This window comes from Sus scrofa, chromosome 1 (genome assembly GCF_054392235.1).
Source record: "Sus scrofa isolate SSC_HxYL_T2T_F1_AM1 chromosome 1, Sscrofa_HxYL_maternal_Yorkshire_Landrace_v2.0, whole genome shotgun sequence".
In the NCBI taxonomy this organism is placed as follows: Eukaryota; Metazoa; Chordata; class Mammalia; order Artiodactyla; family Suidae; genus Sus; species Sus scrofa.
The window spans coordinates 281,586,370-281,611,670 of NC_139383.1; the positions used below are offsets into that span (position 1 = coordinate 281,586,370).

Here is a 25,301-nt window from a genome sequence, read left to right on the forward strand (position 1 = left end):
GCTGCTTCTGTCTGGCAGCTGAGCGGGCAAAGGAAGACCCTTTCGGCTTAGAGGGGCTCCTACTCGCCCCCGACTCTGGGGGTGATGGGGTGAAGAAGGCTTGCTGACCCTTTTCCCTCATAATCTCTTTCACCCATCTTCCTAATCATTGTAGCCAGGAGGCCTTTCCCTGGTCTCTGGACACGTCGATATTGTTGGTACCAGTTGCGGGGGATTTGAAGAAAATAAAACACTGGAGCAGAGCGAGAGTCTTTCTCTGCTCCGTGTGAATGTCACACTGTAAGCTTTCAACAATAGACTACGAGGAGGCCAACCCCTGAGTGTCCCTCAGTCGACAGACCTCATCATATTTCAGATAAAAGTGCTTGGGATTTGAAGATGAGGTAGTCATGTGGTCACTGAGAGTTTTCTGGTTTGCTTTCCCTCCAATAATCTTGTGCAGGTGATCGTGGGGGGAGGTCACCTTATCCTTTAAGGAACTTTGAAACTCAAATTAGTGGAGTTCCCGTCGTGGCACAGTGGTTAATGAATCCAACTAGGAACCATGAGGTTGCGGGTTCGGTCCCTGCCCTTGCTCAGTGGGTTAACGATCCGGCGTTGCCGTGAGCTGTGGTGTAGGTTGCAGACGCGGCTCGGATCCCGCGTTGCTGTGGCTCTGGCGTAGGCTGGTGGCTACAGCTCCGATTCGACCCCTAGCCTGGGAACCTCCATATGCCGCAGGAGCGGCCCAAGAAATAGCAACAACAATAACAACAACAACAATAACAAAAAAAGACAAAAGACAAAAAAAAAGAAACTCAAATTAGCGCAATAAGGTTTTTTGGGCTTTCATTGAGATGGAAAGATCTGGTCAGTCTCTCTTAGAGAGAGAACACTCATGCTTCCTCTGCCCTCCCCCATTCCTTATTAAAAAAAATATGCAACATACTGAGAAGCAGAAAAAATAGTATAATGATTACTCACATACCCTCTATCCAGGTTTTACAATTGTTAACCCCTTGCTATTTTTGTTTTTCTCTCTTTACACAAGTGCTTTTAACTAAAGGGTAGGGTTAGGGTTAGACCTTGCAGGAGGAAAAAAAATAGTGAACTTGAAGTTAAAGGAATTGAAACTCTTCAAAGTAAAACAGAAAAAAATGAGTGGAAAAAACAAGAGTATCAGCAAGCTTTGGGGAAACTTCAGGGAGCCTAATATATATAAAGGTGAAAAGAATGAGGGGGTCAGAAACAATATTTGAAGAAATATTAGCTGAACCCCCCAAGTTTGATATAAACTATAAACTCTCAGATCCAAGAAGTTCAGTGAACCCCATAAGCAACATGAAGAAATCTCCAAGGTACATCATAACCAAAATTGCTTAAAAGCAGTGATAAAAAGAAAAATGTTGGATTTCCCATTGTGGCTCAGTGCGTTAGGAATCTGACCAGTATCCACGAGGATGTGGGTTCATTCCCTGGCCTTGCTCAGTGGGTTAAAGATCCAGCGTTGCCATGAGCTGTGATGTAGGTCACATACTCGGCTCAGATCTGGCTTTGCTGTGGCTGTGGTGTAGGCTGGCAGTTGTAGTTCTGATTGGAAACTTGCTTATGCCCAGGTGAGACCCTAAAAAGAAAAAAAAAGAAAGAGAAGTGTTTCACTAGAGAGCAAAGATACATTACATACAAAACAGAGATAAGGATGGCAGCAGATTTCTTGTGAGAAACAATGTAAGCTAGAAGCAGCAGAGCAGAGCAATTATCTTTAAAGGACCACAAGATACAAGATATTAACCTAGAATTTTATACCCAGAGGATATATCCTACAGCAAGAAAACTAAATAAACACCTTCAGACATTAAAGAAAAAAAAGGTTGAAAGAATTTATCAGCAGCAGATCTGCACTACACAACATGATACCCCAGGGAGACCTGGTTCTACACAACGGAATGAAGAGCACTGGCCATGGTAACCAGGTGGTAGAAATAAAGCCACATTCCTGCAGAGACTGGTGATTTTCCTCCACTGTACCACCGTTACCCTGGACTTCCACTCACATCCTCCTGGGATTTTTCTCACCTCTCGTTTGGAATCGTCCTGTCTTCTGTATTTTGTGTCTTCCTTTCTTGGTCTACGCGCTCCTGTTTTGGTGGCGCTCTCTCTCCCAGGAACTTCTGAGAAAAGGAAGATAATTATATTGAGACCTTGCGTGTCTGAAAATATCTTTTTAGCCCTCATACTTCATTGGATAGTTCGGAGGATCATGGGATTCTACACTGGAAATTGTTTGCCTTTAGAATTTTGAAAACTTGGCTCCACTGTCATCTGAATTTCCAGTGTCGCCTGTAAGAAATTTGAAGCCCTTGGATTCTTGATCTTTAGTATGTGTCCCGTATCTTCCCCTCTGAAACTTTCACTCTGTCCCCAGAGTTCTGGACCTTCATAGCAGTTTGCCTTGGTAGTTTCCTGTTCTTATCCATTGTGCAAGCCTAGGATCAGGAAACTTTTTCTGTAATGGGCCATGCGTTTAACTACTTTAGTTTTTTTACGACTGGCCCCTTTGTTGTAAAGCAGAAACTATTACAACCTTGTAAATTAACTACACTTTAATAAAACTTACGTGAAAATAGTTTTGGAGATCTATATGTGACCTCTGCCACTTCTTATTTTCCCAGCCCTTTAAAAGTGTAAAGGCTGCTCTTATCTTACGGTCTGTGCAGCAACAGGCTGTGGGTTGAATTTAGTCCCTGGGCTGCATTGAATGGACATTCCCTGTGCCCCTCCAGTCTGGCAACTTAGGCTGTTTACTTCCAGGAACACTTCTTAAGTGACTTCACAGTGATTTCTTCCCAGTTTTCTCTGGATGGAATTTCTACTATTCAGATGTTGACCCTCTTGGACTGGTCCTCTAGTTTTCTTATCTTTTCTCTTTAGTTATTTCTGTCTTTGGCTCCTTGCTTCCCCCCCCCCCAGGAGATTTCCTCAAAATTATATTGCCACCCTTCTATTTAATTTTTGTTCATTTATCTGTTCTTTCAACCAACATGTCCAAAAATGATCAATCCTGCTCCCTTGGTGAACAAATCACCTATCAACCCAGAAGTCTGTTGTGTTGCCTCCTTCTTCTTCACCCTTGATTTTTTTTTTTTTTGGTCTTTTTTTTTTGCCTTTTCTAGGGCCACTCCCGAGGCATATGGAGGTTCCTAGGCTAGGGGTCTAATCAGAGCTGTAGTCACCGGCCTACGCCACAGCCACAGAAACGCAGGGTCCGAGCTGCGTCTGCAACCTACACCACAGCTCATGGCAACACCGGCTCCTAAACCCACTGAGCAAGGCCAGGGATCGAACCCACAACCTCATGGTTCCTAGTCGGATTCATTAACCACTGTGCCATGAGGGGAAATCCCACCCCTGAATTTTTAAGAATTTTTTTATTGTGGTAACATTGGTTTATAGCATTATATAAATTTCGTATGTGCAGCATTGTGTTTCTACTTCTGTGTCCCCCACAGCGTGCCCACCACCAAACCTCTAGTTTCCATCTGTTACCCTACAGGTGCTCCCCTTTACCCATGTGGCCCCCCAGCCCTCCCCAGCCCTGCCCCTCTGCGAACCACTACTCTCTTCTCTGTATCCACATGTTTGTTTTTGTTTGGTTCGTTAGTCTGTTTTTTATATTCTTCGTATGAGTGAAATCATATGGTATTTGTCATTTTCCATCTGATTTTTCTTCACTTAGCACCATCCCCTCAGGTTCCTTCCATGTTGTCACAAATGGCAAGATTTCTTTCTTTTTTTGGGGGGGGTTTCCCTTTTCTAGAGCCACTTCCCACAGCATATGGAGGTTCCCAGGCTAGGGGTCTAATCGGAGCTGTAGCCACTGGCCTACACCACAGCCACAGCAACACGGGGTCCAAGCCGCATCTGTGACCTACACCATAGCTCATGGCAACACCAGATCCTTAACCCACTGAGCAAGGCCAGGGATTGAACCCGCAACCTCATGGTTCCTAGTGGGATTAGTTAACCACTGCACCACTATGGGAACTCTAAGATTTCATTTTTTGTTGCAGCTGAGTAGTATTCTGTTGTATGTATATTAGGTTGTTTTTCTCTCTTGCCTATTGTAAAAAATGCTGCTGTGAACTTGGGGGGAGTGTGTATCTTCTCAAATTCGTGTTTTTGTAGCCTTTGGGTAGATACCCAGAAGTGGGATAACTGGATCAGATGGTAGTCCTATTCTTTTTTTTTTTTTTGTGGCTGCGCCTGTGACATGTGGAAGTTCCTGGGCCAGGGATTGTTCCTGTGCCACAACAGTGACCCAAGCTGCTACGGTAACAATGCCAGATTCTTCACTCACTGTGCCCACAAGAGAACTCCTAGTAGTTCTGGTCTTAATATCAAATATTAATTTATAAGTTAATTAAAATTAAATTAATATTAAATAATTAAATTATTTTGAGGATTCTCCATATTGCTTTCCATAGTGGCTGCACTGATTTATACTCCTACCAAGAGTGAGTGTTTCTTTTTCTCCACATCCTTGCCAACACTTGTTATTTCTTACTTTTCGCTCCTATTTAATTTTAAATTTCTGCTCTCATGTTCTTTAAAATTTTTCTAATAGCTCTTTTTAATTTTCTTTTTTCCTAGCTCCCTATTCTGCTATACAGCACAGCCTTTGTGCTGTATTTTAGATTCCACGTATGAGTGATATCATCTGATATTTGTCTTACTTCTGCACTTAACTTCACTTAGTATGAGAATCTCTAGTTGCATCCATGTTGCTGCGAATGGCAGTACTTCCTTCTTTTGTATGGCTAAGTAGTATTCCATTGTATATACATACCACATCTTCTTCATTCATTCGTCTGTCAATGGACATTTAGGATGTTTCCATGTCTTGGCTACTGTGAGTAGTGCTGCTATGAACATAGGGATGCGTGTATCTTTTTGTCCAGATATAGACCCAGGAGTGAGATTGCTGGATCAGGTGGTAATTGTAGTTTTAGTTTTCTGAAGAGCCTCCATACTGTTTTTCCTAGTGGTTGCACTTACATCCCCACTGACAATGTAGGAAGGTTCCCTTTTCTCTACACCCTCTCCAGCATGTAGACTTTTTAGCGATAGCCATTCTGACCAGGGTAAGGTGGTACCTCATTGTAGCTTTGATTTGCATTTCTCTAACCATTAGCAGAGTTAAGCATCTTTTCCAGTGCCTACTGGCCCTCTGTATGTCTTCTTGGGAGAAATGTCTGTTTAGGTCTTCTGCCCATTTTTTAATTAGGTGGTTGGTTTTTTTGTTGTTGAGTCGTATGCGATGTTTGTATATTTTCCTGATTAAGCCCTTGTCCGTGGCATTGTTTACAAATATTTTCTCCCATGCTGGAGGTTTTCTTTTCGTTTTTTTTTTTTTTTCCCCCACTCTTTTAAGTTCCATAGGTACCTGGCACTGCCAGTTTCTGAAACAGTTGAGGATTCATCCATGTACTTTTGGTGGGTTTTTAGTGTTCCTGACTGCTGCATCCTGCCAAGTCAGTTACCACACATCTATTGTAGAAAATGAGACTCAGAATTTTAAAATAAGACTTTATCTTTCAAAAGAACTGCATTCCAGGAAGAAAAGAAGGGAGTGGCCACCAGCCGGAGGCTAGGGACCACCACACCCAAGTTTCTTAGTAAAGCAAAACCACTGGCTTTGGGGGCCACTTTTATTTTCTTTCTTTCTGAAAGGAGGATGGAAATAGTCTGCTGAAGTCCTTGGGCTCCCTGTCTGAGCAGCAAACAAAAGCCTGATTAAACAGAAACAGGTTTAAAAAGTATTTGGAACATCCTACGTTCAGCTATTTCATTCTGAATTTGCTTTGAAGTAGGAAATCAAGTGAAACCCAGGGTCACTTCTTTTGATTATTTTGTCTTTTTAGGGCCGAGCCCTCGGCATATGGAAGTTCCCAGGCTAGGGGTTGAATCAGAGCTGCAGCTGCCAGCCTACACCTCAGCATAGCAACCCGGGATCCAAGCCACCTCTGCAGTCTACACCACAGCTCACAGCAGTGCTGGATCCTTAAACCACCGAGCAAGGCCAGGGATCGAACCTACGTCCTCATGGATGCTAGTCAGATTCGCTTCCTCTGAGCCATGATGGGAGCTCCCGGGGTCCCTTCTAATACCGGGTATCCCCTCCTAGACCCCAGTATACATCCTCAGTGGACTGGTCTTTGGCTCAGAAGCTTTTACTCAATTATACAATTTGGAGGGAGAAACGTGACCAGTCAGTTCAACCCCACACGCATCCTTTAGCAGAAGTCTGGGCAAAGACCACTGTCCCAGCGCAGAACCAACTCATACTCTGAGGGTGATGTTCAAATAATGCCTAGGTGAATAGGGAGGGGGCAAGGGTAGCCCGCCTATACATTTTTGTACAGTATACATTTTGATACAAGTAGACAGCCAGAGAGAATTGCCTCTGCACTAGGTGATTTAAGCAGAAAAGAAAAAACAATCTACACGGGAACTTTGTGAAAGTTTGGTAGGGAAAAATGACATTCCTGTTGTGGCTCAGTGCTAACAAATCTGACTAGTATCCATGAGGACGCGGGTTCGATCCCTGGCCTCCCTTAGTGGGTTAAAGGATCTGGCATTGCTGTGGCTGTGGCATAGACTGGCAGCTGCAGCTCCAATTCGACCCCTAGCCTGGGAACCTCCATATGCCATCGGTGCGGCCCTAAACACACACACACACACACACACACACAATAGAGAGAGAGAGACAGAAACATGGCATTAAAGGCTCAGGTAGAGGATTTATTCTGGAAAAAGACCACTGGTATAGAGAAAACAATTTAAATCATTCTCATATGTAAAAATTACAAGCCAAGAGCTTGAATGGGAGGTGACATGAAATAACGCAGTGGAAAGCAGGCCAGCCTGGCCAAGGAAACAGAAAATGAAAAATAATAGGATTGCAAAACAATAAACGGATTTGAAAACATAAGCAGAATCTGTTCGCTAGAGTATGGACAACTGACTTGCGACACTCACCCATCCTGCACACGGTGAAAATTTGCACAAACTCAGCCATTTCTTCCGGCTTTTCAATGTTCCTTCTCTTTGGAGCTCCACCCTCGTCCTGTGCTTGATCCGGAGCCCACGTCCCAACAGGATGTTTTCTTGAAGGTTCCAGAGGGGGCTTGACCTTGTGGCCTTGTCATGCTGTGTGAGATTAAACATTTCTTAGCATCCCAGACCCAAAGACCTGTAGCAGGTTCACTCTTAGAGCAGAACAGATTGGGCTGGTCAGAATCTTGGACCTTGGAAGTAAAATGATTTCTGCCACCACTGTCATGGAGAAGACACTTGACCCCTCTCGGGGTCAGTTTCTTTATAAAATGAACTAGATCAGGGTGTCTCACTCTCGGCACTAATGACAGTTTGGGCTGTGCGCGCTTGTGCATCGTAGGATGTGTAGCAGCTCCCCCCACGCCAGCCTCTCCCCACTAGATGCCCATTGCACCTCCAGTCGTGACCATCAGAAACACCTGCAGACATTGCTAATGTCCCCTGGGGGGGGCAAAAAAAAAAAATCACTTCCCACCAAGAAGTGATCTTCTGTCTGCTCTGGGTTTCCCGGCTGATACGAAACACGCTTTCCTCCTTGTTTCAAGGTGTATTTTCTCTAATCCTCTAGTCCTTAGGGAAACTCCCGTTTAGGTCAAGAAATGTGATTTGGGAGTTCCCGTCATGGCGCAGTGGTTAATGAATCCGACTAGGAACCATGAGGTTGTGGGTTCGGTCCCTGGCCTTGCTCAGTGGGTTAAGGATCCGGCATTGCCATGAGCTGTGGTGTAGGTTGCAGATGCGGCTCAGATCCCGCGTTGCTGTGGCTCTGGCCTAGGCCAGTGGCTACAGCTCCGATTGGACCCCTAGCCTGGGAACCTCCATATGCCACAGGAGCGGCCCAAAGAAATAGCAAAAAGACAAAAAAAAAAAAAAAAAAAAAGTGATTTGGAGCCATTAAATGCTACATCTGCCCATTTAAGATACTGGCCACACCTTGGGATCCCGCCAGGATCAAGATAGATACGGGTTCTCCATCCCTGCACAGCAAGCAGGCATGACTGCCGTCGTCCTGCGCCTGTAGACGAGGAGGGCCGGGTCTTTGCAGAGAAACAGATGCAGGCTGGCAGATGGCATGCGGCATTCACCGGCGAGGTCTGCTGCAGTTGCTGACGCAGGAGGGCGCTGTGTTTTCCCTCTCTCCCTCCCTCTCTTTTTCTCTCAAATTCTTCTCAAAGGACTGCATGCTAATCCCTCTCTTATATAAAAATGGCCCTCCTTCTTGAGACCTTTCTTCTCAAAAAAAGTCTTATTCCGCAATACTTAACGGGAAACAGCAGTGCTTTCTGTCCTGAAAGACGAATTGCCATTTAACCACCTTGGTCTCTGTTTGGTCCTTCCGTTTCAAAATATCCATATAGCTAAATAGTAATAGTATTTATTATTGATTTTAAGAAGAGGCATTGATTGATTTTTCTATTTGTGTGTATATATATGGTTATTTCACATCTTTTATCCACATTGTAGGCAATCTTAATTTGAAGAAAACAGCCTTTATTTATTTTTTTTGGAACTGAGGGGAAGTGAATGTTGCATCTAAAGTACCACTGGGGGAGTTCCCGTCATGGCTCAGTGGTTAACGAACCCGACTGGTATCCATGAGGATGCAGGTTCGATCCCTGGCCTTGCGCAGTGGGTTGAGGATCTGTCATTGCCATGAGCTGTGGTGTAGGTCACAGATGCAGCTCAGATCCTGCATTGCTGTGGCTGTGGTGTAGGCCAGCAGCTATAGCTCCGACTCGACCCCTAGCCTGGGAACCTCCATATGCCGCAGGTGCAGCTCTAAAAAGCAAATCATCATCATCATCATAATAGTAATAAAATACCATGGAGAACTCCTATTTCTAGCCTCTTTTTGTCTCCAATTTGAGATTTTCTTTCCACTAATCAAAGTCCTGAGGTCTGTGGGGCTTTGTTTTAGAGATGTAGCTTATTAACCTTTTGGCTCTAAACCTTATGAAAGAGTGGGGCCAGTAAGATCGAAAATGAGGATTTCCTGTGAAAGAGAAAGTGACTAGGGATTCCTCTAAGTCTGTCCAGCATCTTCACAGGCCGAGGCTGGGATTCGGTGTCTCAGATGGCAGGCATTTAGCGTCACATACTCCTCTAGAAAACGGCAGCCACCCACGCTTCGGATGTCCTCACATGGGACATTTGAGTCTTATGCAACCTTGGGGTGTGCTCCCCAGGGCGGTGCCATCAAGCCACCGTTCTCCCATCTCCCCACGTTCTAAGGCTTGGGACCTCCTCCCTTCTCTCCCCTTCCCGCTGCCCTGCTGAGAAAGCAGACTTCAGGAGGGGTTCTCTTAGATTAAGCAATTGCCACTCAACAGTAATAGGGAGCCCTGTGCCTGACAATTTGGGGTCTCTATTTTGGTCTCTCTCACTTCTGCAGTGTACAATTTAGATACAAAAATATATAGGAAACTATCATTTTAGATAACTGATATTTTATAGGCTACCTGCCTTGGGACAAAGACACCATGGAACAGCTCCATATTAAGCAAAACTGCATTGTTTGTTTGAGCTTTTTACGGCCGCCCTTGTGGCATATGGAAGTGCCTGGGCCTGGGGTCAAACTGGAGCCACAGCTAAGGTCTGTATACCACGGGCATGACAACACCAGATCCGAGCTGCATCTGTGACCTTCACTGCCGCTTATGGCAATGCCGGATCCTTAACCCACTGAGCAAGGCTAGGGAGCCAACCTGAATCCTCCCGGAGACAACGTCGGATCCTTAACCCTTAACCCTCAACGGGACCCTCTCGAGATGCTTCTGCTTGCCAACCTGAACGGGCCAGAATAGCCGTAGTGGACCTGTCAGTTTCCTCTAATAGAGAGCCCTCTCCCCAGCAATCCTTGTGTAAGAGTCTCTGGGACTTTTGACCTCGGGGGGGGTCTAAATCTTTGGGGTGTCAGGAGAGTGGCGGCCCGGGAGGGGTGTGTCGGTGGTTACGGAGAACCCCTGGGTGCGATCCCCTTCCTCAGCCTTGAACAGCGAGCCCCGCCTGGCTCTGCGCTCAGGGGCTCATTCATCCTGCAGTCATTTGCTATCATCATGTTATGCCAGATGCCAGAGACGGGTGGGAGGGAGGGGAAGGGAATTGTCGTGTTTGAAGGTGAACGAAAGGGCTCCGTGTTCAAGGAGCGGGTACAGTGCATGGCTTGCTGCGTCCTCCTCGAAGGGCGGCTCCTGCCTTGAAGCCCACGTGAGACCCAGGCGTGATGCCTCCTAGTGCCGCCTGCGCCACCGTCTCCTCCCTGGAGCTTGCTGAGTCTCTCCGTTCCTACACCGTCCCATCCTAGGTCCTGACTTGGGGACTTTGCCCCTGCGCTTCCTATGCCTGGAAAGCTCTCCCCCCAGATCTTGACAGGGTTGGTTCCTCCTTGGCACCTCCTCTGAGGACCTTCTCCCAACTCCCCCCCCCCCACCCAAGTCTTCTTCATTAACCCATTACATTTCCTCTGAGCACTTAGCACGCCTGAGTCGTCTGGTTTATCTCCGTGTGTGTATTGGCCGGCTCGCCCCTTGCACATCAGGTGTAAGCACCTTACCAGCAGGAGTCTTGTGTAGCTTGGTCATTGCGGTCTTCCTGGTGCCTGGAAGGATGTCTGGCACACAGCAGGTATTCAGTAAATCATCACTGTTGAATGGGTTAAAGAAGATGTAGGTGGAGGAGTTCCCGTCGTGGTGCAGTGGTTAACGGATCCAACTAGGAACCATAAGGTTTCAGGGTTTGATCCCTGGCCTTGCTCAGTGGGTTAAGGATCTGGTGTTGCCATGAGCTGTGGTGTAGGTCGCAGACGAGGCTCGGATCCCACGTTGTTGTGGCTCTGGCGTAGGCCGGTGGCTACAGTTCTGATTCAACCCCTAGCCTGGGAACCTCCATATGCTGCAGGAGCAGCCCAAGAAATGGCAAAAAGACAAAAAAAAAAAAAAAAAAAAAAAAAAAAAGACGTAGATGGAGAAACAAACTGGAGAATGGAAGACGTGGAGTTGGAGGAACTGTAAGAAACCAATTAGACATCACTGGTTTCTCTCTTATTAGGAAGGTCACTTCCCTTGAACACGGATGCGGATGGCGCTGGGGGTAGCCAACCGTGCAAAGTGTCATTCTAAGACCAGATTGAGTGCTTTACACACATCAAGTCATTTCACCCTCCGAGGCATGTGTGGTCATTCCCAGTTTACAGGTGGGGAAACTGTGACACAGAGATTTAGTAACTTGCCCACAGCCACAGCAAGGAAGTGGAGGAGCAGGGATCTGAACCTTAACTGTATTTTAGGAGTTCCCATCATGATGCAGCAGAAACAAATCCGACTAGGAACCAGGAGGTTGCGGGTTCGATCCCTGGCCTCACTCAGTGGGTTAAGGATCTGGCGTTGCCGTGAGCTGTGGTGTAGGTCACAGACACGGCTCGGATCTGGCATGGCTGTGGCTGTGGTGTAGGCCGGCAGCAACAGCTCAGATTAGACCCCTAGCCTGGGAACCTCCGGATGCGGCCCTGAAAAGACAAAAAGACAAAAAAATAAAAATAAAAAATAAAAACTATTTTAAATATGCGTTTCCTTTTAATAGGGTTTTACATTATATTCAAAATCTTGATTGGTGAAAGTGATGTGTTGTAATTTTCTTATTTCCTTGTCTGTATGAATAACATAGTTTTTCAGTGACATCACAATAGGTGCCTTTTGTTAAGCGCCTCTCTTGTGCCAGACACTTTACCAGGCATTTTGTCTCGTTAATCTTCACAACAGGTCATTAGACTATTATATTTTTACTTTTGCAGATGAGAAAACTGCAGACTAAAATGTCTTACACTTGCCCAAGGTCCACAGCTAACAAATCCCTGAGTCTGGATTTTCCGTGATGTGTCTAACTTCAATACTTCCCTTGGCATTTTTTTCTTTTTCTTTTCTTTTCAGGGCCACCTCTGTGGCATGTGGAATTTCCCAGGCGAGGGGTCCCATTGGAGCTGCAGCTGCCAGCCTACGTCACAGCCACAGCAATGCCAGATCCAAGCTGCATCTGCAACCTACACTGCAGCTCACGGCAACGCCGGATCCTGAACCCACTGAGTAGGGAATCGAACCCACATCCTCATGTATACCAGTCAGCTTCGTTACCACTGAGCCACAACAGGAACGCCTTTTCATTTCTTTCTTTCTTTCTTTCTTTGTCTATGTTTTTTAAGTTTTGTTTTTGTCTCTTTGCCTTTTCTGGGGCCGTTCCCAAGGCATATGGAGGTTCCCAGGCTAGGGGTCTAATCCGAGCTGTAGCCCCTGGCCTATGCCAGAGCCACAGCAATGCAGGATCCGAGCCACATCTGAGACCTACACCACAGCTCACGGCAACACTAGATCCTTAACCCACTGAGCAAGGCCAGGGATCGAACCCGCAACCTCATGGTTCCTAGTCGGATTCATTAACCACTGAACCGTGACGGGAACTCCTTAAGTTATTTTTTTCAATTATAGGTGACTTACAATGTTCTTCCAATGTCTGCTGTACAACAAATGTGCCTCATACGTATCTCTGCATTCTTTTTCATATATTCTTGTCCATCATGGTCTATCCCGGGAGACTGGATGTGGTTCCCTGTGCTGTACAGTAGGACCTTGTTCCTCTGGCATTTTTTCTTTTCTTTAATGTAATTTTATTTATCTTATTTATTTTTGGCATTTTTTCTTAATCCTGTGGGACGGGAGTGACCTTGCCCTGAGTGACTAACCTGATGGCCTCGCACTGTGGTGGTTCATTTAAGAGGCTGCCTTTCGGAAGAACTGCTACTCGTGAGGTGGCATACCTGGAAATTTCCCATATTCGGAGCAGTCAGAGACGAGGGCAGTTTGGCCTGAGTTTACACTCCCTTAAATCCCTCTGCAGAGTGGAGGCACTTCTCAGTCCGTCTGGGGACATCTGGTCTCCTGGTGCACAGGTGCAGACTGGCGGGATGCTCTGGGGCCACAGAGCATAAAATATTTGAGTCCCCCGTGGTTTGGGGGACTTTGGTGATGCCCCCACTTCTCCCGAGCTTCCAGCCTAACTAGTATTAGTCGTGTGGTTTCAGCTGTTTTGGGGGCTGAGGGCAGTCACAGGTACCAGGGCTGTAAGGGCTGAGCTTCGAGGGGAGGGGTTTGTAGCTATCCCTAGAGTTTGCCCCTGGGGGCTCCAGTGGGCATACGGGGTGCCCCTGAAGGTATCCCACGTAACCTAGAGCACCTGCTCTTTGTCTCAGGACTTGGGAGGGCCTTGTTGAATTTGGGAGTCATCCAGGACCTCGAGGATGTGGTTGAGAAAGAATCTACTTTCTTGCTCTTCGGCCCCGAGGGAAGCAGAGTCCACCAGGGCCTTGGGTCCTGGCGATTAAGGAGACGTTGATGCTGCGCTGATGTCTGCTCTGTCTACACAGACTCGGTGGCGGTGGATTAGATGTCTTGGCAGTGGCTGCCCGTGGTTTGAGAGGCAGAAATAAGACCTTCTGGCTGGAACAGCCTTGGAAGCCTTTAGGGTTTCTCTCTACCCACAGAGGACACGTAAGGGAGCTGAACTGTGATTGCCAGGGATTATTTATGAGGAAGTAGCCCAGCCCGCTTGATTCTTAATGCTTAAATGAGCTCTAATCCTTGTTTCCTTTTCGGTATTGGATTAGAAGAATGTAGGGCAGGCTCAGAACTGGCTGACAACAATACCCACAGCAAATATAGACCCCGAAGAGTTTCAGAACAGGAATCAGTAGGCAGGAAGAGTTGAACCTGCAAGCGGTATTCCCAGCCAGTTTTTTTGTTTTTTTTTTTTTTTGGTCTTTTTATCTTTTTAGGGCCACACCCACATCATATGGAGGTTCCCAGACTAGGGGTCTAATCAGAGCACCCCCCAGCCAGTCTTTAGCACTTGCAATCTTTGTTTTGATTTTCTGATTATATCTCTGCCTTCCCCTGTCAAAAGGTGACTTGAAGTCACTGAATTTAATTTTATGTAGCGGTGAAAAAAAAAAAAAAACTTGATCCTCAATAATACAAAAAAAATATTGAAATATACCATTTTTTGCAGTTCCCATTGTGGCGCAGCGAAAACGAATCCAACTAGGAACTGTGAGGTTGCGGGTTCGATCCCTGGCCTTGCTCAGTGGGTTAACGATCCGGCATTACCGTGAGCTGTGGTGTAGGTCACAGACGAGGCTGGGATCTGGTGTGGCTGTGGCTGTGGCGTAAACTGGCAGCTGTAGCTCCGATTAGACCCCTAGCCTGAGAACCTCTATATGCTGCAGGTGTGGCCCTCCAAAGACAAAAAGACAAAAAAAAAAAAAAGGCCATTTTCTGTGGTCAGATTAGCAAACAAAGCTCAAGGTATTATTTTATTTTATGTTCAGTATGTTATTTGGAGAGCCACGCAGAATACTGACGTCACTTGTGCTTTGGGGAAGTAATTCAGCAGAATTTATTAAGAGCCCAGCGTACTTATACGCTTTACCTATTCATCCCATACCCAGTAAGCTCTCCTAACAGGATAATTTGTGCAAAGAAAAGCCCTGGAAACAAAGATGTCCACTAGTACATTACTTTTAGAGTATTTTTCCTATTACAATAACTAATCCATGCTCGATGCAGAAAGCTTGGGAGAACATAGGAAGGCACAGATGGGTGCCTAGGAAATTAATCATAATCTTCCTGCACAAAAATAGCATTTTGATATAAAATTTTCTATTTTTTCCTATGCATATATCCTTTTTTAAATTTTTATTTATTTATTTATTTATTTATTTAGTCTTCTTGCCTTTTCTAGGGCTGCTCTGTGGCATATGGAGGTTCCCAGGCTAGGGGTCTAATTGGAGCTGTTGCCACCAGCCTACGCCAGAGCCACAGCAACGTGGGATCCGAGCCGCGTCTGCGACCTACACCACAGCTCACGGCAACGCCGGATCCTTAACCCGCTGAGCGAGGCCAGGGATCGAACCCTCAACCTCATGGTTCCTAGTCGGATTCGTTACCCACTGGGCCACAACAGGAACTTCCCTCTGCATATATCCTTTAAAAAATAGTTGTAGCAAGCCTTTTTGCATAAGCTGCGTATCTGGGACATTTCCTCCTTCTGTTGTACTCACCTGGGCAAACTCTAACCTTAGTTAAAACCAGCTCTTCTTTCTTCCCTGGCTTACACCTAAACACTCAAACATTTTGGGAAAAAAGAAGAAAATCCCTCAATTGAAGTGCTTGGTTTTGTGTTAAATTTATGGTTATGGGGTTCCCATCGTGGCTCATCGGAAACGAATCCGACTAGTATCCATGAGGACGCGGGTTCGATCCCTGGCCTCACTCAGTGGGTTAAAGATCTGGTGTAGGTTGCAGACGAGGCTCAGATCCCACATGGCTGTAGATGTGGCATAAGCCAGCAGCTGTAGCTCCAATTCGAGCCTTAGCCTGGGTGGCTCTAAAAAAAATAATAATAAAAGAAAAGAAAAGAAAAAATAAATTTAGGTCATGAACCTCACGTTAGCCCTTAGAACTGCTGAGAAATGCTAAAACGTCTCTGTAGGAAATCCGCATCCCAGGCTTGAAGAAGATAACGTGACACTGTCTTCCTTCGAACCTTCCACGTACACCACCACTCCCCCCACTCGGCACCAGCGACTCATCTCTGAGGAAGCCCCTCTCCTCTGCCGCCACTCTCCAGGCCCGCCGGTGCCCCCTGCCTCCTACCCCAGGTCAGGGTCTCTTCTTGTGTCTCAGACCCCAGCCTCTCCCTCCTCAGGGACCTCCGTCTTTCTGTGAGCCATCCTCTCTCCCTCGTCATCAGTCTCGCGCTCTCTTTTGGTTTATTGCCAATATCACTAAAATGCTGTAATTCCTCACATCTTAGAAAAACAACAGGACGTTCCCATTGCGGCTCAGCGGTAACGAACCCGACTAGGTTCCATGAGGACGCAGGCTCGATCCCTGGCCTCGCTCAGTGGGTTAAGGATCCGGTGTTGCCGTGAGCTGTGTGGTGCAGGTTGCAGACACAGCTCGGATCTGGCATATGGCTGTGGCTGCGGTGTAGGCGGGCAGCTGTAGCTCCAGTTCGAGCCCTAGCCTGGGGACTAACATGCCGCGGGTGCAGCCCTAAAAAGACAAAACAAATGAAAAACGCTTCCTTGAGTTCGTATTCTCTGTCTCGCTTTCAGACCCTTTCTCTGCTGCCTTTTATAGCAAAACCGCTAGAAAAATCAACTAGTCTGTCTCCTCGTCCTCTTCCTTTCAACTGGCTTCATCCTTATGGTTTCACAGGAGTGCTCATCGGGGTCAATAAAGACCGTGTTTCTATCCCACCTTACAGAACCTACAAGTGGGATTCTCTCCAACTTTCCCTCCTACCACCTCTATGTGCTCATAATGCTCCGACTGTAGACAGTGGCTAAAGGGCAGTCTCTCAGGCTCCACAGTTACCCCCAGCTACCCGTCCAAGGGCGCCTCTCAGTCTTGGATCAAAAAGGGACTCTAGGGAGTTCCCGTCCTGGCGCAGTGGTTAACGAATCCGACTAGGAACCATGAGGTTGTGGGTTCGATCCCTGGCCTTGCTCAGTGGATTAAGGATCCGGCGTTGCCATGAGCTGTGGTGTAGGTCGCAGATGCGGCTCGGATCCCACGTTGCCGTGGCTGTGGCGTGGGCTGTGGCTCCGATTAGACCCCTAACCTGGGAACCTCCATATGCCTTGGGAGCGGCCCAAGACATGGTAAAAAGACAAAAAGCAAAAACAAAAAACCAAAAAGGGACTCTAGGTATTTTCCTACAGATCAGTTCTCCTGGCCGGAAATCTTTGCTGTCCCTACATCAGTTTCTTTGTTTAAGCCAAAAACCTAGGTGTTATATTTCTTTACCCCCCACCCCACCCCGCCGCCCCACACACTCAGTTCAGCAGCTAGCCCGGTTGGTTTTATTTCCAAACTGCCTATCAAATTCACCCACTTCTCGCTGTCTCCACCGCCATCCATCATGGCTGGGCGATTGCAAAGTCCTCCCAGATCTATTCCCCGCATCAGTTCTTGCCCCCCCCACCCAGTCTTGTCTCTACAGCACATCAGGTGACATCCCTACCCTCGGTGGCTTTCCAGGGTCCTTCAAATAAAATCAAACTCCCCTCAAGGTCCTGTGATCTGGCCTCCAGCCTCAGCCTCTCCCATCTTCAGTTGCAAGAACCTCTCAAGCTCCTCTTCCTTTTGCCACCCCAGGCCTTCGTGTCCCTGGCTGCCCCTTTCCCAGCCTTGAATGGCTGGCATCTTCCCCAGAGGGGTCTTGCCTGACCACCTCTTGGGTCGCTCTCCACGTCTGGTTTTTTCTTTGCTGCTGCAGCTCTTATGTATTTGCCTTGGAGCCCCTGTGAGAAGCCGTGAGTGCCCTTTCTGTTTTGTCTGCTCCCTTCACTAGAGTGTAGACTCCAAAGGAGTAGAGCCATGTCTGTCACTGTTCATCCCTGGGCTGGGTCCTGGGCTCGCCCAGCGGTGGGAGCGAATGAAGGAGCAGGTGGTTCTTCCGTGTCATTCTTTTTTTTTTTTTTTGTCTCTTTGCCTTTTCTGGGGCCACTCCCAGGACATATGGAGGTTCCCAGGCTAGGGGTCTCATCAGAGCTGTAGCTGCCATCCTACACCAGAGCCACAGCAACGTCCTAGCCACGTCTGCAGTCTACACCACAGCTCACAGCAACGCCGGATCCTTAACCCACTGAGCAAGGGCAGGGACCGAACCCGCCACCTCATGGTTCCTAGTCGGATTCGTTAACCATTGCGCCACGACGGGAACTCCAGAAATGAGGTTTCTTAATGAAGAAAACATACTATGATATTATATATACAGCATGATCTTCGGTATCTAAAAGTTCATGGGAAAAGCGAGTAGGAAATAAACTAAAGTGTTAACTATGTATTTCACATTGGCAGGATTATGAGTGATTTTTCGTCTGGATTTTTTTTTTTTTTAAGAAGAATACAAGTAATACAGGTATACAAGTAAGAGAGGTTTTCTCTGTTTTCCAAGTTGACTGCAGTGAGAGTATGCTTTCTTATAGTCGGGTAAAAAGTTCTTAAAAATTTTAGAACCCTCGTATGACACCTCAGATTATCGGAGATGGTCCACAGCAGAGCCAGGAACCCCTGTGCTCCAGAGAACCTCCTCTAAGTGTTTGAAGCACACCTGCTAATGACAGCTCTAAGCCTTTGAGCCCTTCCAGGCCTGTGGATGACTTCTCTGTGGCCGGGTAGACTTGCGTGTGGTGCAGCAGCGCAGAGAGTGTGGCTTACAAAAAATGTTAATTTGCAGTGAGACCATTGTCCCACAGATGTGCCCAGGGTTGGAAAGATATCACAACTGCCTTTCACATCTGTTTCTGGAGCTTGAGGGGGCCTCATATGGCCTGGGGTATTATTATCCCAGCATCTTACTCATTTCTCTTAAGGCAGTGGTTCTCAAACCCTCGACCTTTCTAGGAATTTGAGGTCAAAACTGTCTTCTTGAGAAGACTGAGAGGAGTTCCCATTGTGGCTCAGCGGAGACGAATCTGACAGGCATCCATGGGGACGCAGGTTCGATCCCTGGCCTTGCTCAGTGGTTTAAGGATCTGGTGTTGTGGTGAGCTGTGGTGTAGGCTGCAGTCTCGGCTCAGGTCCTGCCTTGCTGTGGCTGTGGTGTAGGCTGGCAGCTGTGGCTCCAGTTTGACCCCTAGTCTGGGAACTTCCATATGCTGCAGGTGCGGCTAAAAAGAAAAAAAGAGTGAGCGGTTATCTGCCTTTTCACTTTCATTCTCTCAGGATTGCACATTAGCATTTTCCAGATGCTCTGTGACTCACAACAGACTATCGCAGAAGCAGCTAGGAGAACCCAGCTGTCCTCTGTGAGGCCAGACATTGAGGAGTTGCAAAAATGTAAAACAATGCCAATATTCTCACTTTTATGGAAAATAAAAATAGCATTTTAGTGAAATAGAACTATATTACCGCAGGATGAGTTTTTGGTGATGAAAATGAACTAATAGACATTTTTAAGAAATTCTCCGCTTAACTAACATAATAAATGTCAATAGATATTTACCCATATACATAAACACGCTTTGGTGTCCACGATTTTTATTTATTTATTTATTTTGGCCGCGCCTGCCGCATGCGGATGGTTCCAGGGCCAGAGGTGGAATCTGCGCCACAGCTGTAACCCGAGCCACAGCAGTGACAACACTGGATCCCTAACCCACTGAGCCACCAGGGAGCTCGCTCAGGTTTTAAGACTGTGAAGGCGTCCTGAGACCAGAAACGTTGAGAACCACGGAATGAAGGAAAAGCTTATGGTGGATTGATGAGGGCTCAGGAGCCCGACGGGTGGAATTGCAGGACTCAGGAGAACAAAGACGATGGAAGGGCAACGACCTAGTCTCATAGGCAGGGGTTGGACGTTCTTGAAATGACATTAACCTTTTTCCTCCTTCTCTCCCTCCCTCCTTCCCCCCTCCCCTTTCTCTCCCTTTGTAGAGATCATGCATGATGTGATAAAGAAGGTAAAGAAGAAGGGCGAGTGGAAGGTAAGTAAGAGAGCCCAACGGACGACCTTGAAGCTGAGTAGTCCTTGCGGACGATTTGGAGGGCGTGGAGCTGGGAAGAGGCGCACAAGCCGGACCGTCCTAGCGATGCCTGCAGCAAAGGCCCCGCCTTCCAGGCTGTAAATGTGGCTGGCGCTGGGGTTCAGCCTCCCTTTAGGACAAAAAAGTACACCCTAAAAAAATACCCTCCCATACGGATTTCTCGGAGTGGGGGTCCTGCGGATGATTTTTTCTTTTCTTTTTTTTTTTTTCTGCATTTTTATGAGAGATTCTTTTGTCCATCATGGGCCAAGGCACTTTAAGCTTCAAAAATTAAGTCACACGCGTGAGAAGGAACACACTCTCCTAGAAGCTCGGGTTCAGTGGGGGAAACCAAAGCTAACACGTGTCTCCGTAAACTTCTGGCCCACGAGGAAGCATGGATACGTCCACGTTCTGTGTTTCGGGGCGCTCTCTGCATTCCGACGTGGTCCACGGGGCGGGGGGGTGGGGATCGCAGCAGGTGCCCTCCGGGCTGTGAGGTGTTTCCTCTGCCTCCAGGTGCTGGTGGTGGATCAGCTGAGCATGAGGATGCTGTCTTCCTGCTGTAAGATGACCGACATCATGACCGAGGGCATCACGAGTGAGCCGCCCGCCCGCCCGCGGGTCTTCTTTCTCCTCCCTGTTCGTGGTTATCTTGCTGGACCGTAGGTCCTCCAGCCACCTGGGTGGTAGGACGGCAGGTCCCTGAGCGAGACCCCCCCCCAGGGTCTCTTGTTCATCACGGACTCCCCAGCACCTAATCCGGTGTTCCAGCCCCAGTACAGATGTGGGAAAGGAAGGCTCCGGCAGGGAGGAAAAACAAAAAGACAAGGAAGAAAGGCGGAAAAGGCAGGCGACCCAATAGAAAAAAATGGACAAAAGAGTTAAACAGGCACTTCACAAAGGAAAAAATCCAAATGCCCAATCAATACGCGAAAATATGCCCCCCCCCCTTTCGTGGGCAGGGGAATGCAGTTAACACCAGCATGAGGGAGTTCCCGTTGTGGCCCAGTGGAAATGAATCCGACTAGTAACCATGAGGACGTGGGTTCGATCCCTGCCTCGCTCCGTGGGTCAGGGATCCGGTGCCATGAGCTGTGGTGTCGGTCGCAGATGTGGCTTGGATCCCATGTCACTGTGGCTGTGGTGTAGGCTGGCAGGTGTCGCTTGGGTTCGACCCTTAGCCTGGGAACCTCCATATGATGCAGTGCGGCCCTAAAAAGCAAACAAACAAACCAGAGTAAGATACTGCTGGGAGCTCAGATTGGGCCATTTAAACTATGATGGTACCAATGACAGGCAATAGAAAAATAGGAACAGTGATAAGTGTCAGTTGGTACAGCTACTTTCAAAAACATGTGGTATCTAGGAGAGTTGAGGTATGCATGTCCCCTATGCCAGCAAGTCTTCGGTTAGATATGTGTCCTGGACAACTCAGGTACGTGCGCCCAGGAGGTTATAACAGCCCCAGAGCGAGAACAACCAAAACGTTCATCAGGAGTAGAAATAAGTGGTGGGACAGTCACACGGCAGAATACTATATAGCAGAGAAAAGGAACCAGCTCTACTTGCTTACTCCAGAATGTGAGTGGATCTGATAAACATGATGATGAGCCACAGAGGCAGGCTACGGCGGAGTATCTAACAACCTGCTTTATTTATTTATTTAGTCTTTTTGCCATTTCTTGGGCTACTCCCGCGGCATATGGAGGTTCCCAGGCTAGGGGTCAAATCAGAGCCACAGCCGCCGGCCTAAGCCAGAGCCACAGCAACACGGGATCCGAGCCGCGTCTGCCACCTACACCACAACTCAAGGCAACGCCGGATCCTTAACCCACTGAGCAAGGCCAGGGATCAAACCCGCAACCTCATGGTTCCTAGTCGGATTCGTCAACCACTGAGCCACGACGGGAACTCCCTTAACAACCTGCTTTAATTCACACAAGGTTCAAAACAGGCAGAGCTAAGCTGGACTGCTTTGGAAGGCAGGGGTAAGTGAGTCTTAAATTACCGTGAAGAGACCTGATCGCCATCCCTGTCATGACGGTGGCTCTCTTTGGAGGGAAGGGTGGAAATTTCGATGAGGGAAGGGATGGAGGTGAGAGAGGGCCCTTCCGCAGTGCTGATGGGTTCGGTGTCCCGACCGGGGTGGGGCTTCTGCAGCATTTGCTTTTTAACTATCTGTATGTTTATGTTTAAATCACTCTTTGGAAAGTGTGTCATAATTTCACAACAATAGGTTTTTCAAATAAGTTAAATCACCAGTTCAAGGTCGCTAGCCAGCATCACACCTGAGACTAGGATGCCAGCCTCCTGGCTCCTGTCCCGAGTTCTTTTTCACATTTGCGTGCAGCTCAAGTCTCAGGAGCTCCTTTCCCAAGAGATCATGTGTTGTAGTCTGTGAAATAGCGTTGATTGAAAAGCAGTCTATTTTGAGGTATTTATTTGCATATATCACCTGCAAATGGCGCCATGTCCATGTGGCACAGGGCACGCATCCTACACTTTATCAGGTGACCAGTGAGACGATGACTTTCCCAGAAGTAGCTGGGAAGGTCATCTTCTTTCCAGGTGGAGTAGCTGACATACTGTAAAAGAAACCAGCACACCCAACACCGGTGGTTGGCGGCTCTAACAAAATGTGATGTTTAGGCTTTGCGCTATTGAGAGGAACCGTAGTACACAGAGGCTGTGTTTGGAATGTCTTCATTTGATATACACAGAGGAAAATGAGAAAACCATCCCGCCGTAGAGAAACAAACCCAACGTGGACATTCTAAAAGAATTGGGATTATCTAGAACAGATGAGAAAAAAAAAAAAACCGAAGGTTTCTCTTTTTCTTTTTTTTTTTTGGCTTTTAGGGCTGCACCCTCAACATATGGAGGTTCCCAGGCTAGGCGTCGAATCGGAGCTGTAGCCGCCGGCCTACACCACAGCCACAGCAACATGGGATCCAAGCCACATCTGCAAACCTACACAGCTCACGGCAACGCCAGATCCTTAACCCACTGAGTGAGGCCAGGGATGGAACCTGTGTCCTCATGGATACTAGTCAGATTCATTTCCACTGAGCCACGACAGGAACTCCCAGTTTCTGTTTTCAATCAGAGCAGATGAAGGAATTTACTTTAGCTGGGGTGGGAAGTGGAAGGTATTTCGCGTGATAAGAGTCCAGGTTTCCTACCACCTTGAGAATCCGGAGACGGGAAAGCAGCTCCTCTGGGGAAGGGGCCTCGAGTCTCTCCTCCCCACCAACTGGAGATTTTGTGCTGCCCGTCTGAAGGCGGCCTCTGTCTATGGCTTCTGGTTTCACGATTTCCGGTTGTGTTTCCTTACGGTGGGCTGCTCTTGTGTTGTCTAGTTGTGGAAGACATCAACAAACGCAGAGAGCCGCTCCCCAGCCTGGAGGCCGTGTACCTTATCACGCCCTCTGAGAAGGTAAGCCCACCCCGGCAGAGCCCTGGCTGCGGTGGCACGTGCTGGCTCCGTGTCTGTGTGGCACAGTGTCTGATGTTTCTGGGTGAAGCACGCACTCAACACACTGCTCTGTTTAAGCACACACTCCACGGTCGGGGGAGGCGGGGGGTGCGTTAAGCTCTCAGCCAAAAGCCAGGCAGGCCGTGTGTCCACACATCCTCCCTCTCTGGGTAGGGGCTCATTTAATCTAGGGAGCCCCCCCCCACCCCCCCCCGCCGCCCTGAGAACTTGGCTCATTTATTCTTTCAGATTCATGTCCTCAGCATCCAGTTAGGGTTCAGATACGCCTGCCTTGTCATTTTAGGGGCCTGGTTCAAAGCAGCATCCAGCTGCACCGGGAAGAACTAGGAAATACGAACAAACCAATCACAGGTTCTGAAATGGAAACCATGATTTAAAAACTTCCCCCAAAACCAAAAGTCCAGGGCCAGGCAGCTTCGCAGGTGAATTCTATCCAACATGGAGAGACGCGTTAACACCTGTCCTTCTGAAATTCTTTCCAAAGATCGCAGAGGAAGGAGCATTCCCCAAGCTCGTTCCCTGAGGCCCCCATCACCCTGATACCCAAGCCAGACAAAGATACCACACGAACAAAGAAAATTACAGGCCAGTATCACTGATGAACATAGACGCAGAAATCCTCAGCACGAGCATAGCAAACCACCATCCCATGATACATTACAGGGATCACACACCATGATCAAGTGGCATCTTTCCAGGGATGCGAGGATTCCTCAATATCCGCAAATCTGTGTGATACACCACAGCAACAAGCTGAAGAGCAAATCAGCATCCAAGCAGAGGTCCACTCCCTTGCTTTCAGTTGCTAGTTGTCTTAGGTCTTTTAATCTATGTAAGTCCCCCCCACACACACTTCCCCAGTTTTCATGTCTAAAAACTGGCTTCTGTGTGAGTTTCTGCAAATGCAGCTAAATTGCTAGCACTTCATCACAGTGGCTCTCCTGGCAGGTTTCTGACCACTTTCCACATTTGTGGGTCCCTTCTGAAGAATGCAAATTACGGTGGCTCCAAAGAAGTGAGCTAGAATGCGCTAGGGAGGCTGCTGTTCACCTAAACTCTGAAATAATGCTAATCTGAAGTCCTCAGAACTCAGTTCTGGCCAAAGAGGGGTTAGAACTATACATCAGAAATCCCCTGCTCTATTGTGCATGTAGCTTAAAGCCCTGGATCTGATCAGGTTCAGGTGTGGGTCCCGTGTGCTTCTGGAATTAAATTCATTTCCTTTTTTCCCCTCGCCACAGTCGGTCCACTCTCTCATCAGCGACTTTAAGGACCCACCGACCGCCAAGTACCGCGCGGCTCATGTCTTCTTCACCGACTGTGAGTATGACTGTGAGCTGCCGCCCATCCTTTTGGGTTAGCGTTGCTGCACAGCCAGACTGACCCCAGACCAAGCCAGGCCAGCAGGGAAGCCATGGGCTGTTCCCATGTTTGTCCTGATCTTTTATCTTCAGAAGGCAAATTGCATAAGAGATAAAAATAAACACACACACATTCAAACCTGCGAGGTCAGGCAGTCCTTTCGGATGAAAATTATCTCCTCTGCTGAGGGCTAGCGTGTTGCACACTGAGAAGAATTTTCTGATGCTAGCCTTGGTGTTTCACTCTGTAAACACCTACCTAGCACTATATGTGAGCTGCAGTGCATTTCCGTCTGCTTTTCAGCTACAAAGTGGAATTTTTCCCAGGTGGTATTCGGATCAGATAGAACGGTAATCATTGTTCCAGAATCTCTTTTCTTTGAGGTTTTTGTGCAGAAGCATCCCGGTCAGTCTTTGGGTTTTTGTTGTTAGGTTTTGTTTTTTCGGTCATGGTGCACAAGTGGCTTGATGTGGGATCTCAGTTCCCAGGCCAGGGATTGAACTCAGGCCGTGGCTGTGAGAGGACCAAATCCTAACCACTAGACCACCAGGGAACTCCCTCGGTCTTTGTTAATAGCAAAGAGAACTGAGTAGGGCTGGACAGTAAAGCGTGCACAGTAATAACAGTTACCCCAGTGCTCCCTCTTGGGAAAATCCCACAAGACTCGCCACTGAGAAAACAAGGAAAGCTTCTTGCAAAGAATCACTTTATGCTTTTTGAAGATGGGTGGCAAAGAAAGCAGGTAGATAGGACAGTAATAATAAA

At 47.6% G+C, this 25,301-nt stretch overlaps 1 protein-coding gene and 1 long non-coding RNA gene across 4 annotated transcripts in view; one reads left to right on the forward strand and one right to left on the reverse strand.

The window, feature by feature from the left end:
- The window catches only part of STXBP1 (syntaxin binding protein 1), a 775,650-nt gene that overhangs the window by 30,951 nt on the left and 719,398 nt on the right, over positions 1-25,301 (forward strand). For all 3 annotated transcript variants that reach the window (XR_014828440.1, XM_005660443.4, XM_003122169.7), the window contains exons 2-5: positions 19,587-19,636; positions 20,195-20,276; positions 23,038-23,114; positions 24,416-24,494. Coding sequence is in view for 2 of the 3 variants with exons in the window: in XM_005660443.4 (XP_005660500.2) it covers positions 19,587-19,636; positions 20,195-20,276; positions 23,038-23,114; positions 24,416-24,494 (288 nt within the window). In the remaining variant the exon portion in view is untranslated. The remainder of the gene's footprint in view (positions 1-19,586; positions 19,637-20,194; positions 20,277-23,037; positions 23,115-24,415; positions 24,495-25,301) is intronic.
- On the reverse strand, positions 1,469-7,122 carry LOC146407287 (uncharacterized). Its single transcript, XR_014828893.1, has 3 exons — positions 7,018-7,122; positions 2,056-2,150; positions 1,469-1,603 (listed from the first exon to the last, which is right to left on the reverse strand). It is a non-coding gene; the product is annotated as an uncharacterized LOC146407287 (long non-coding RNA).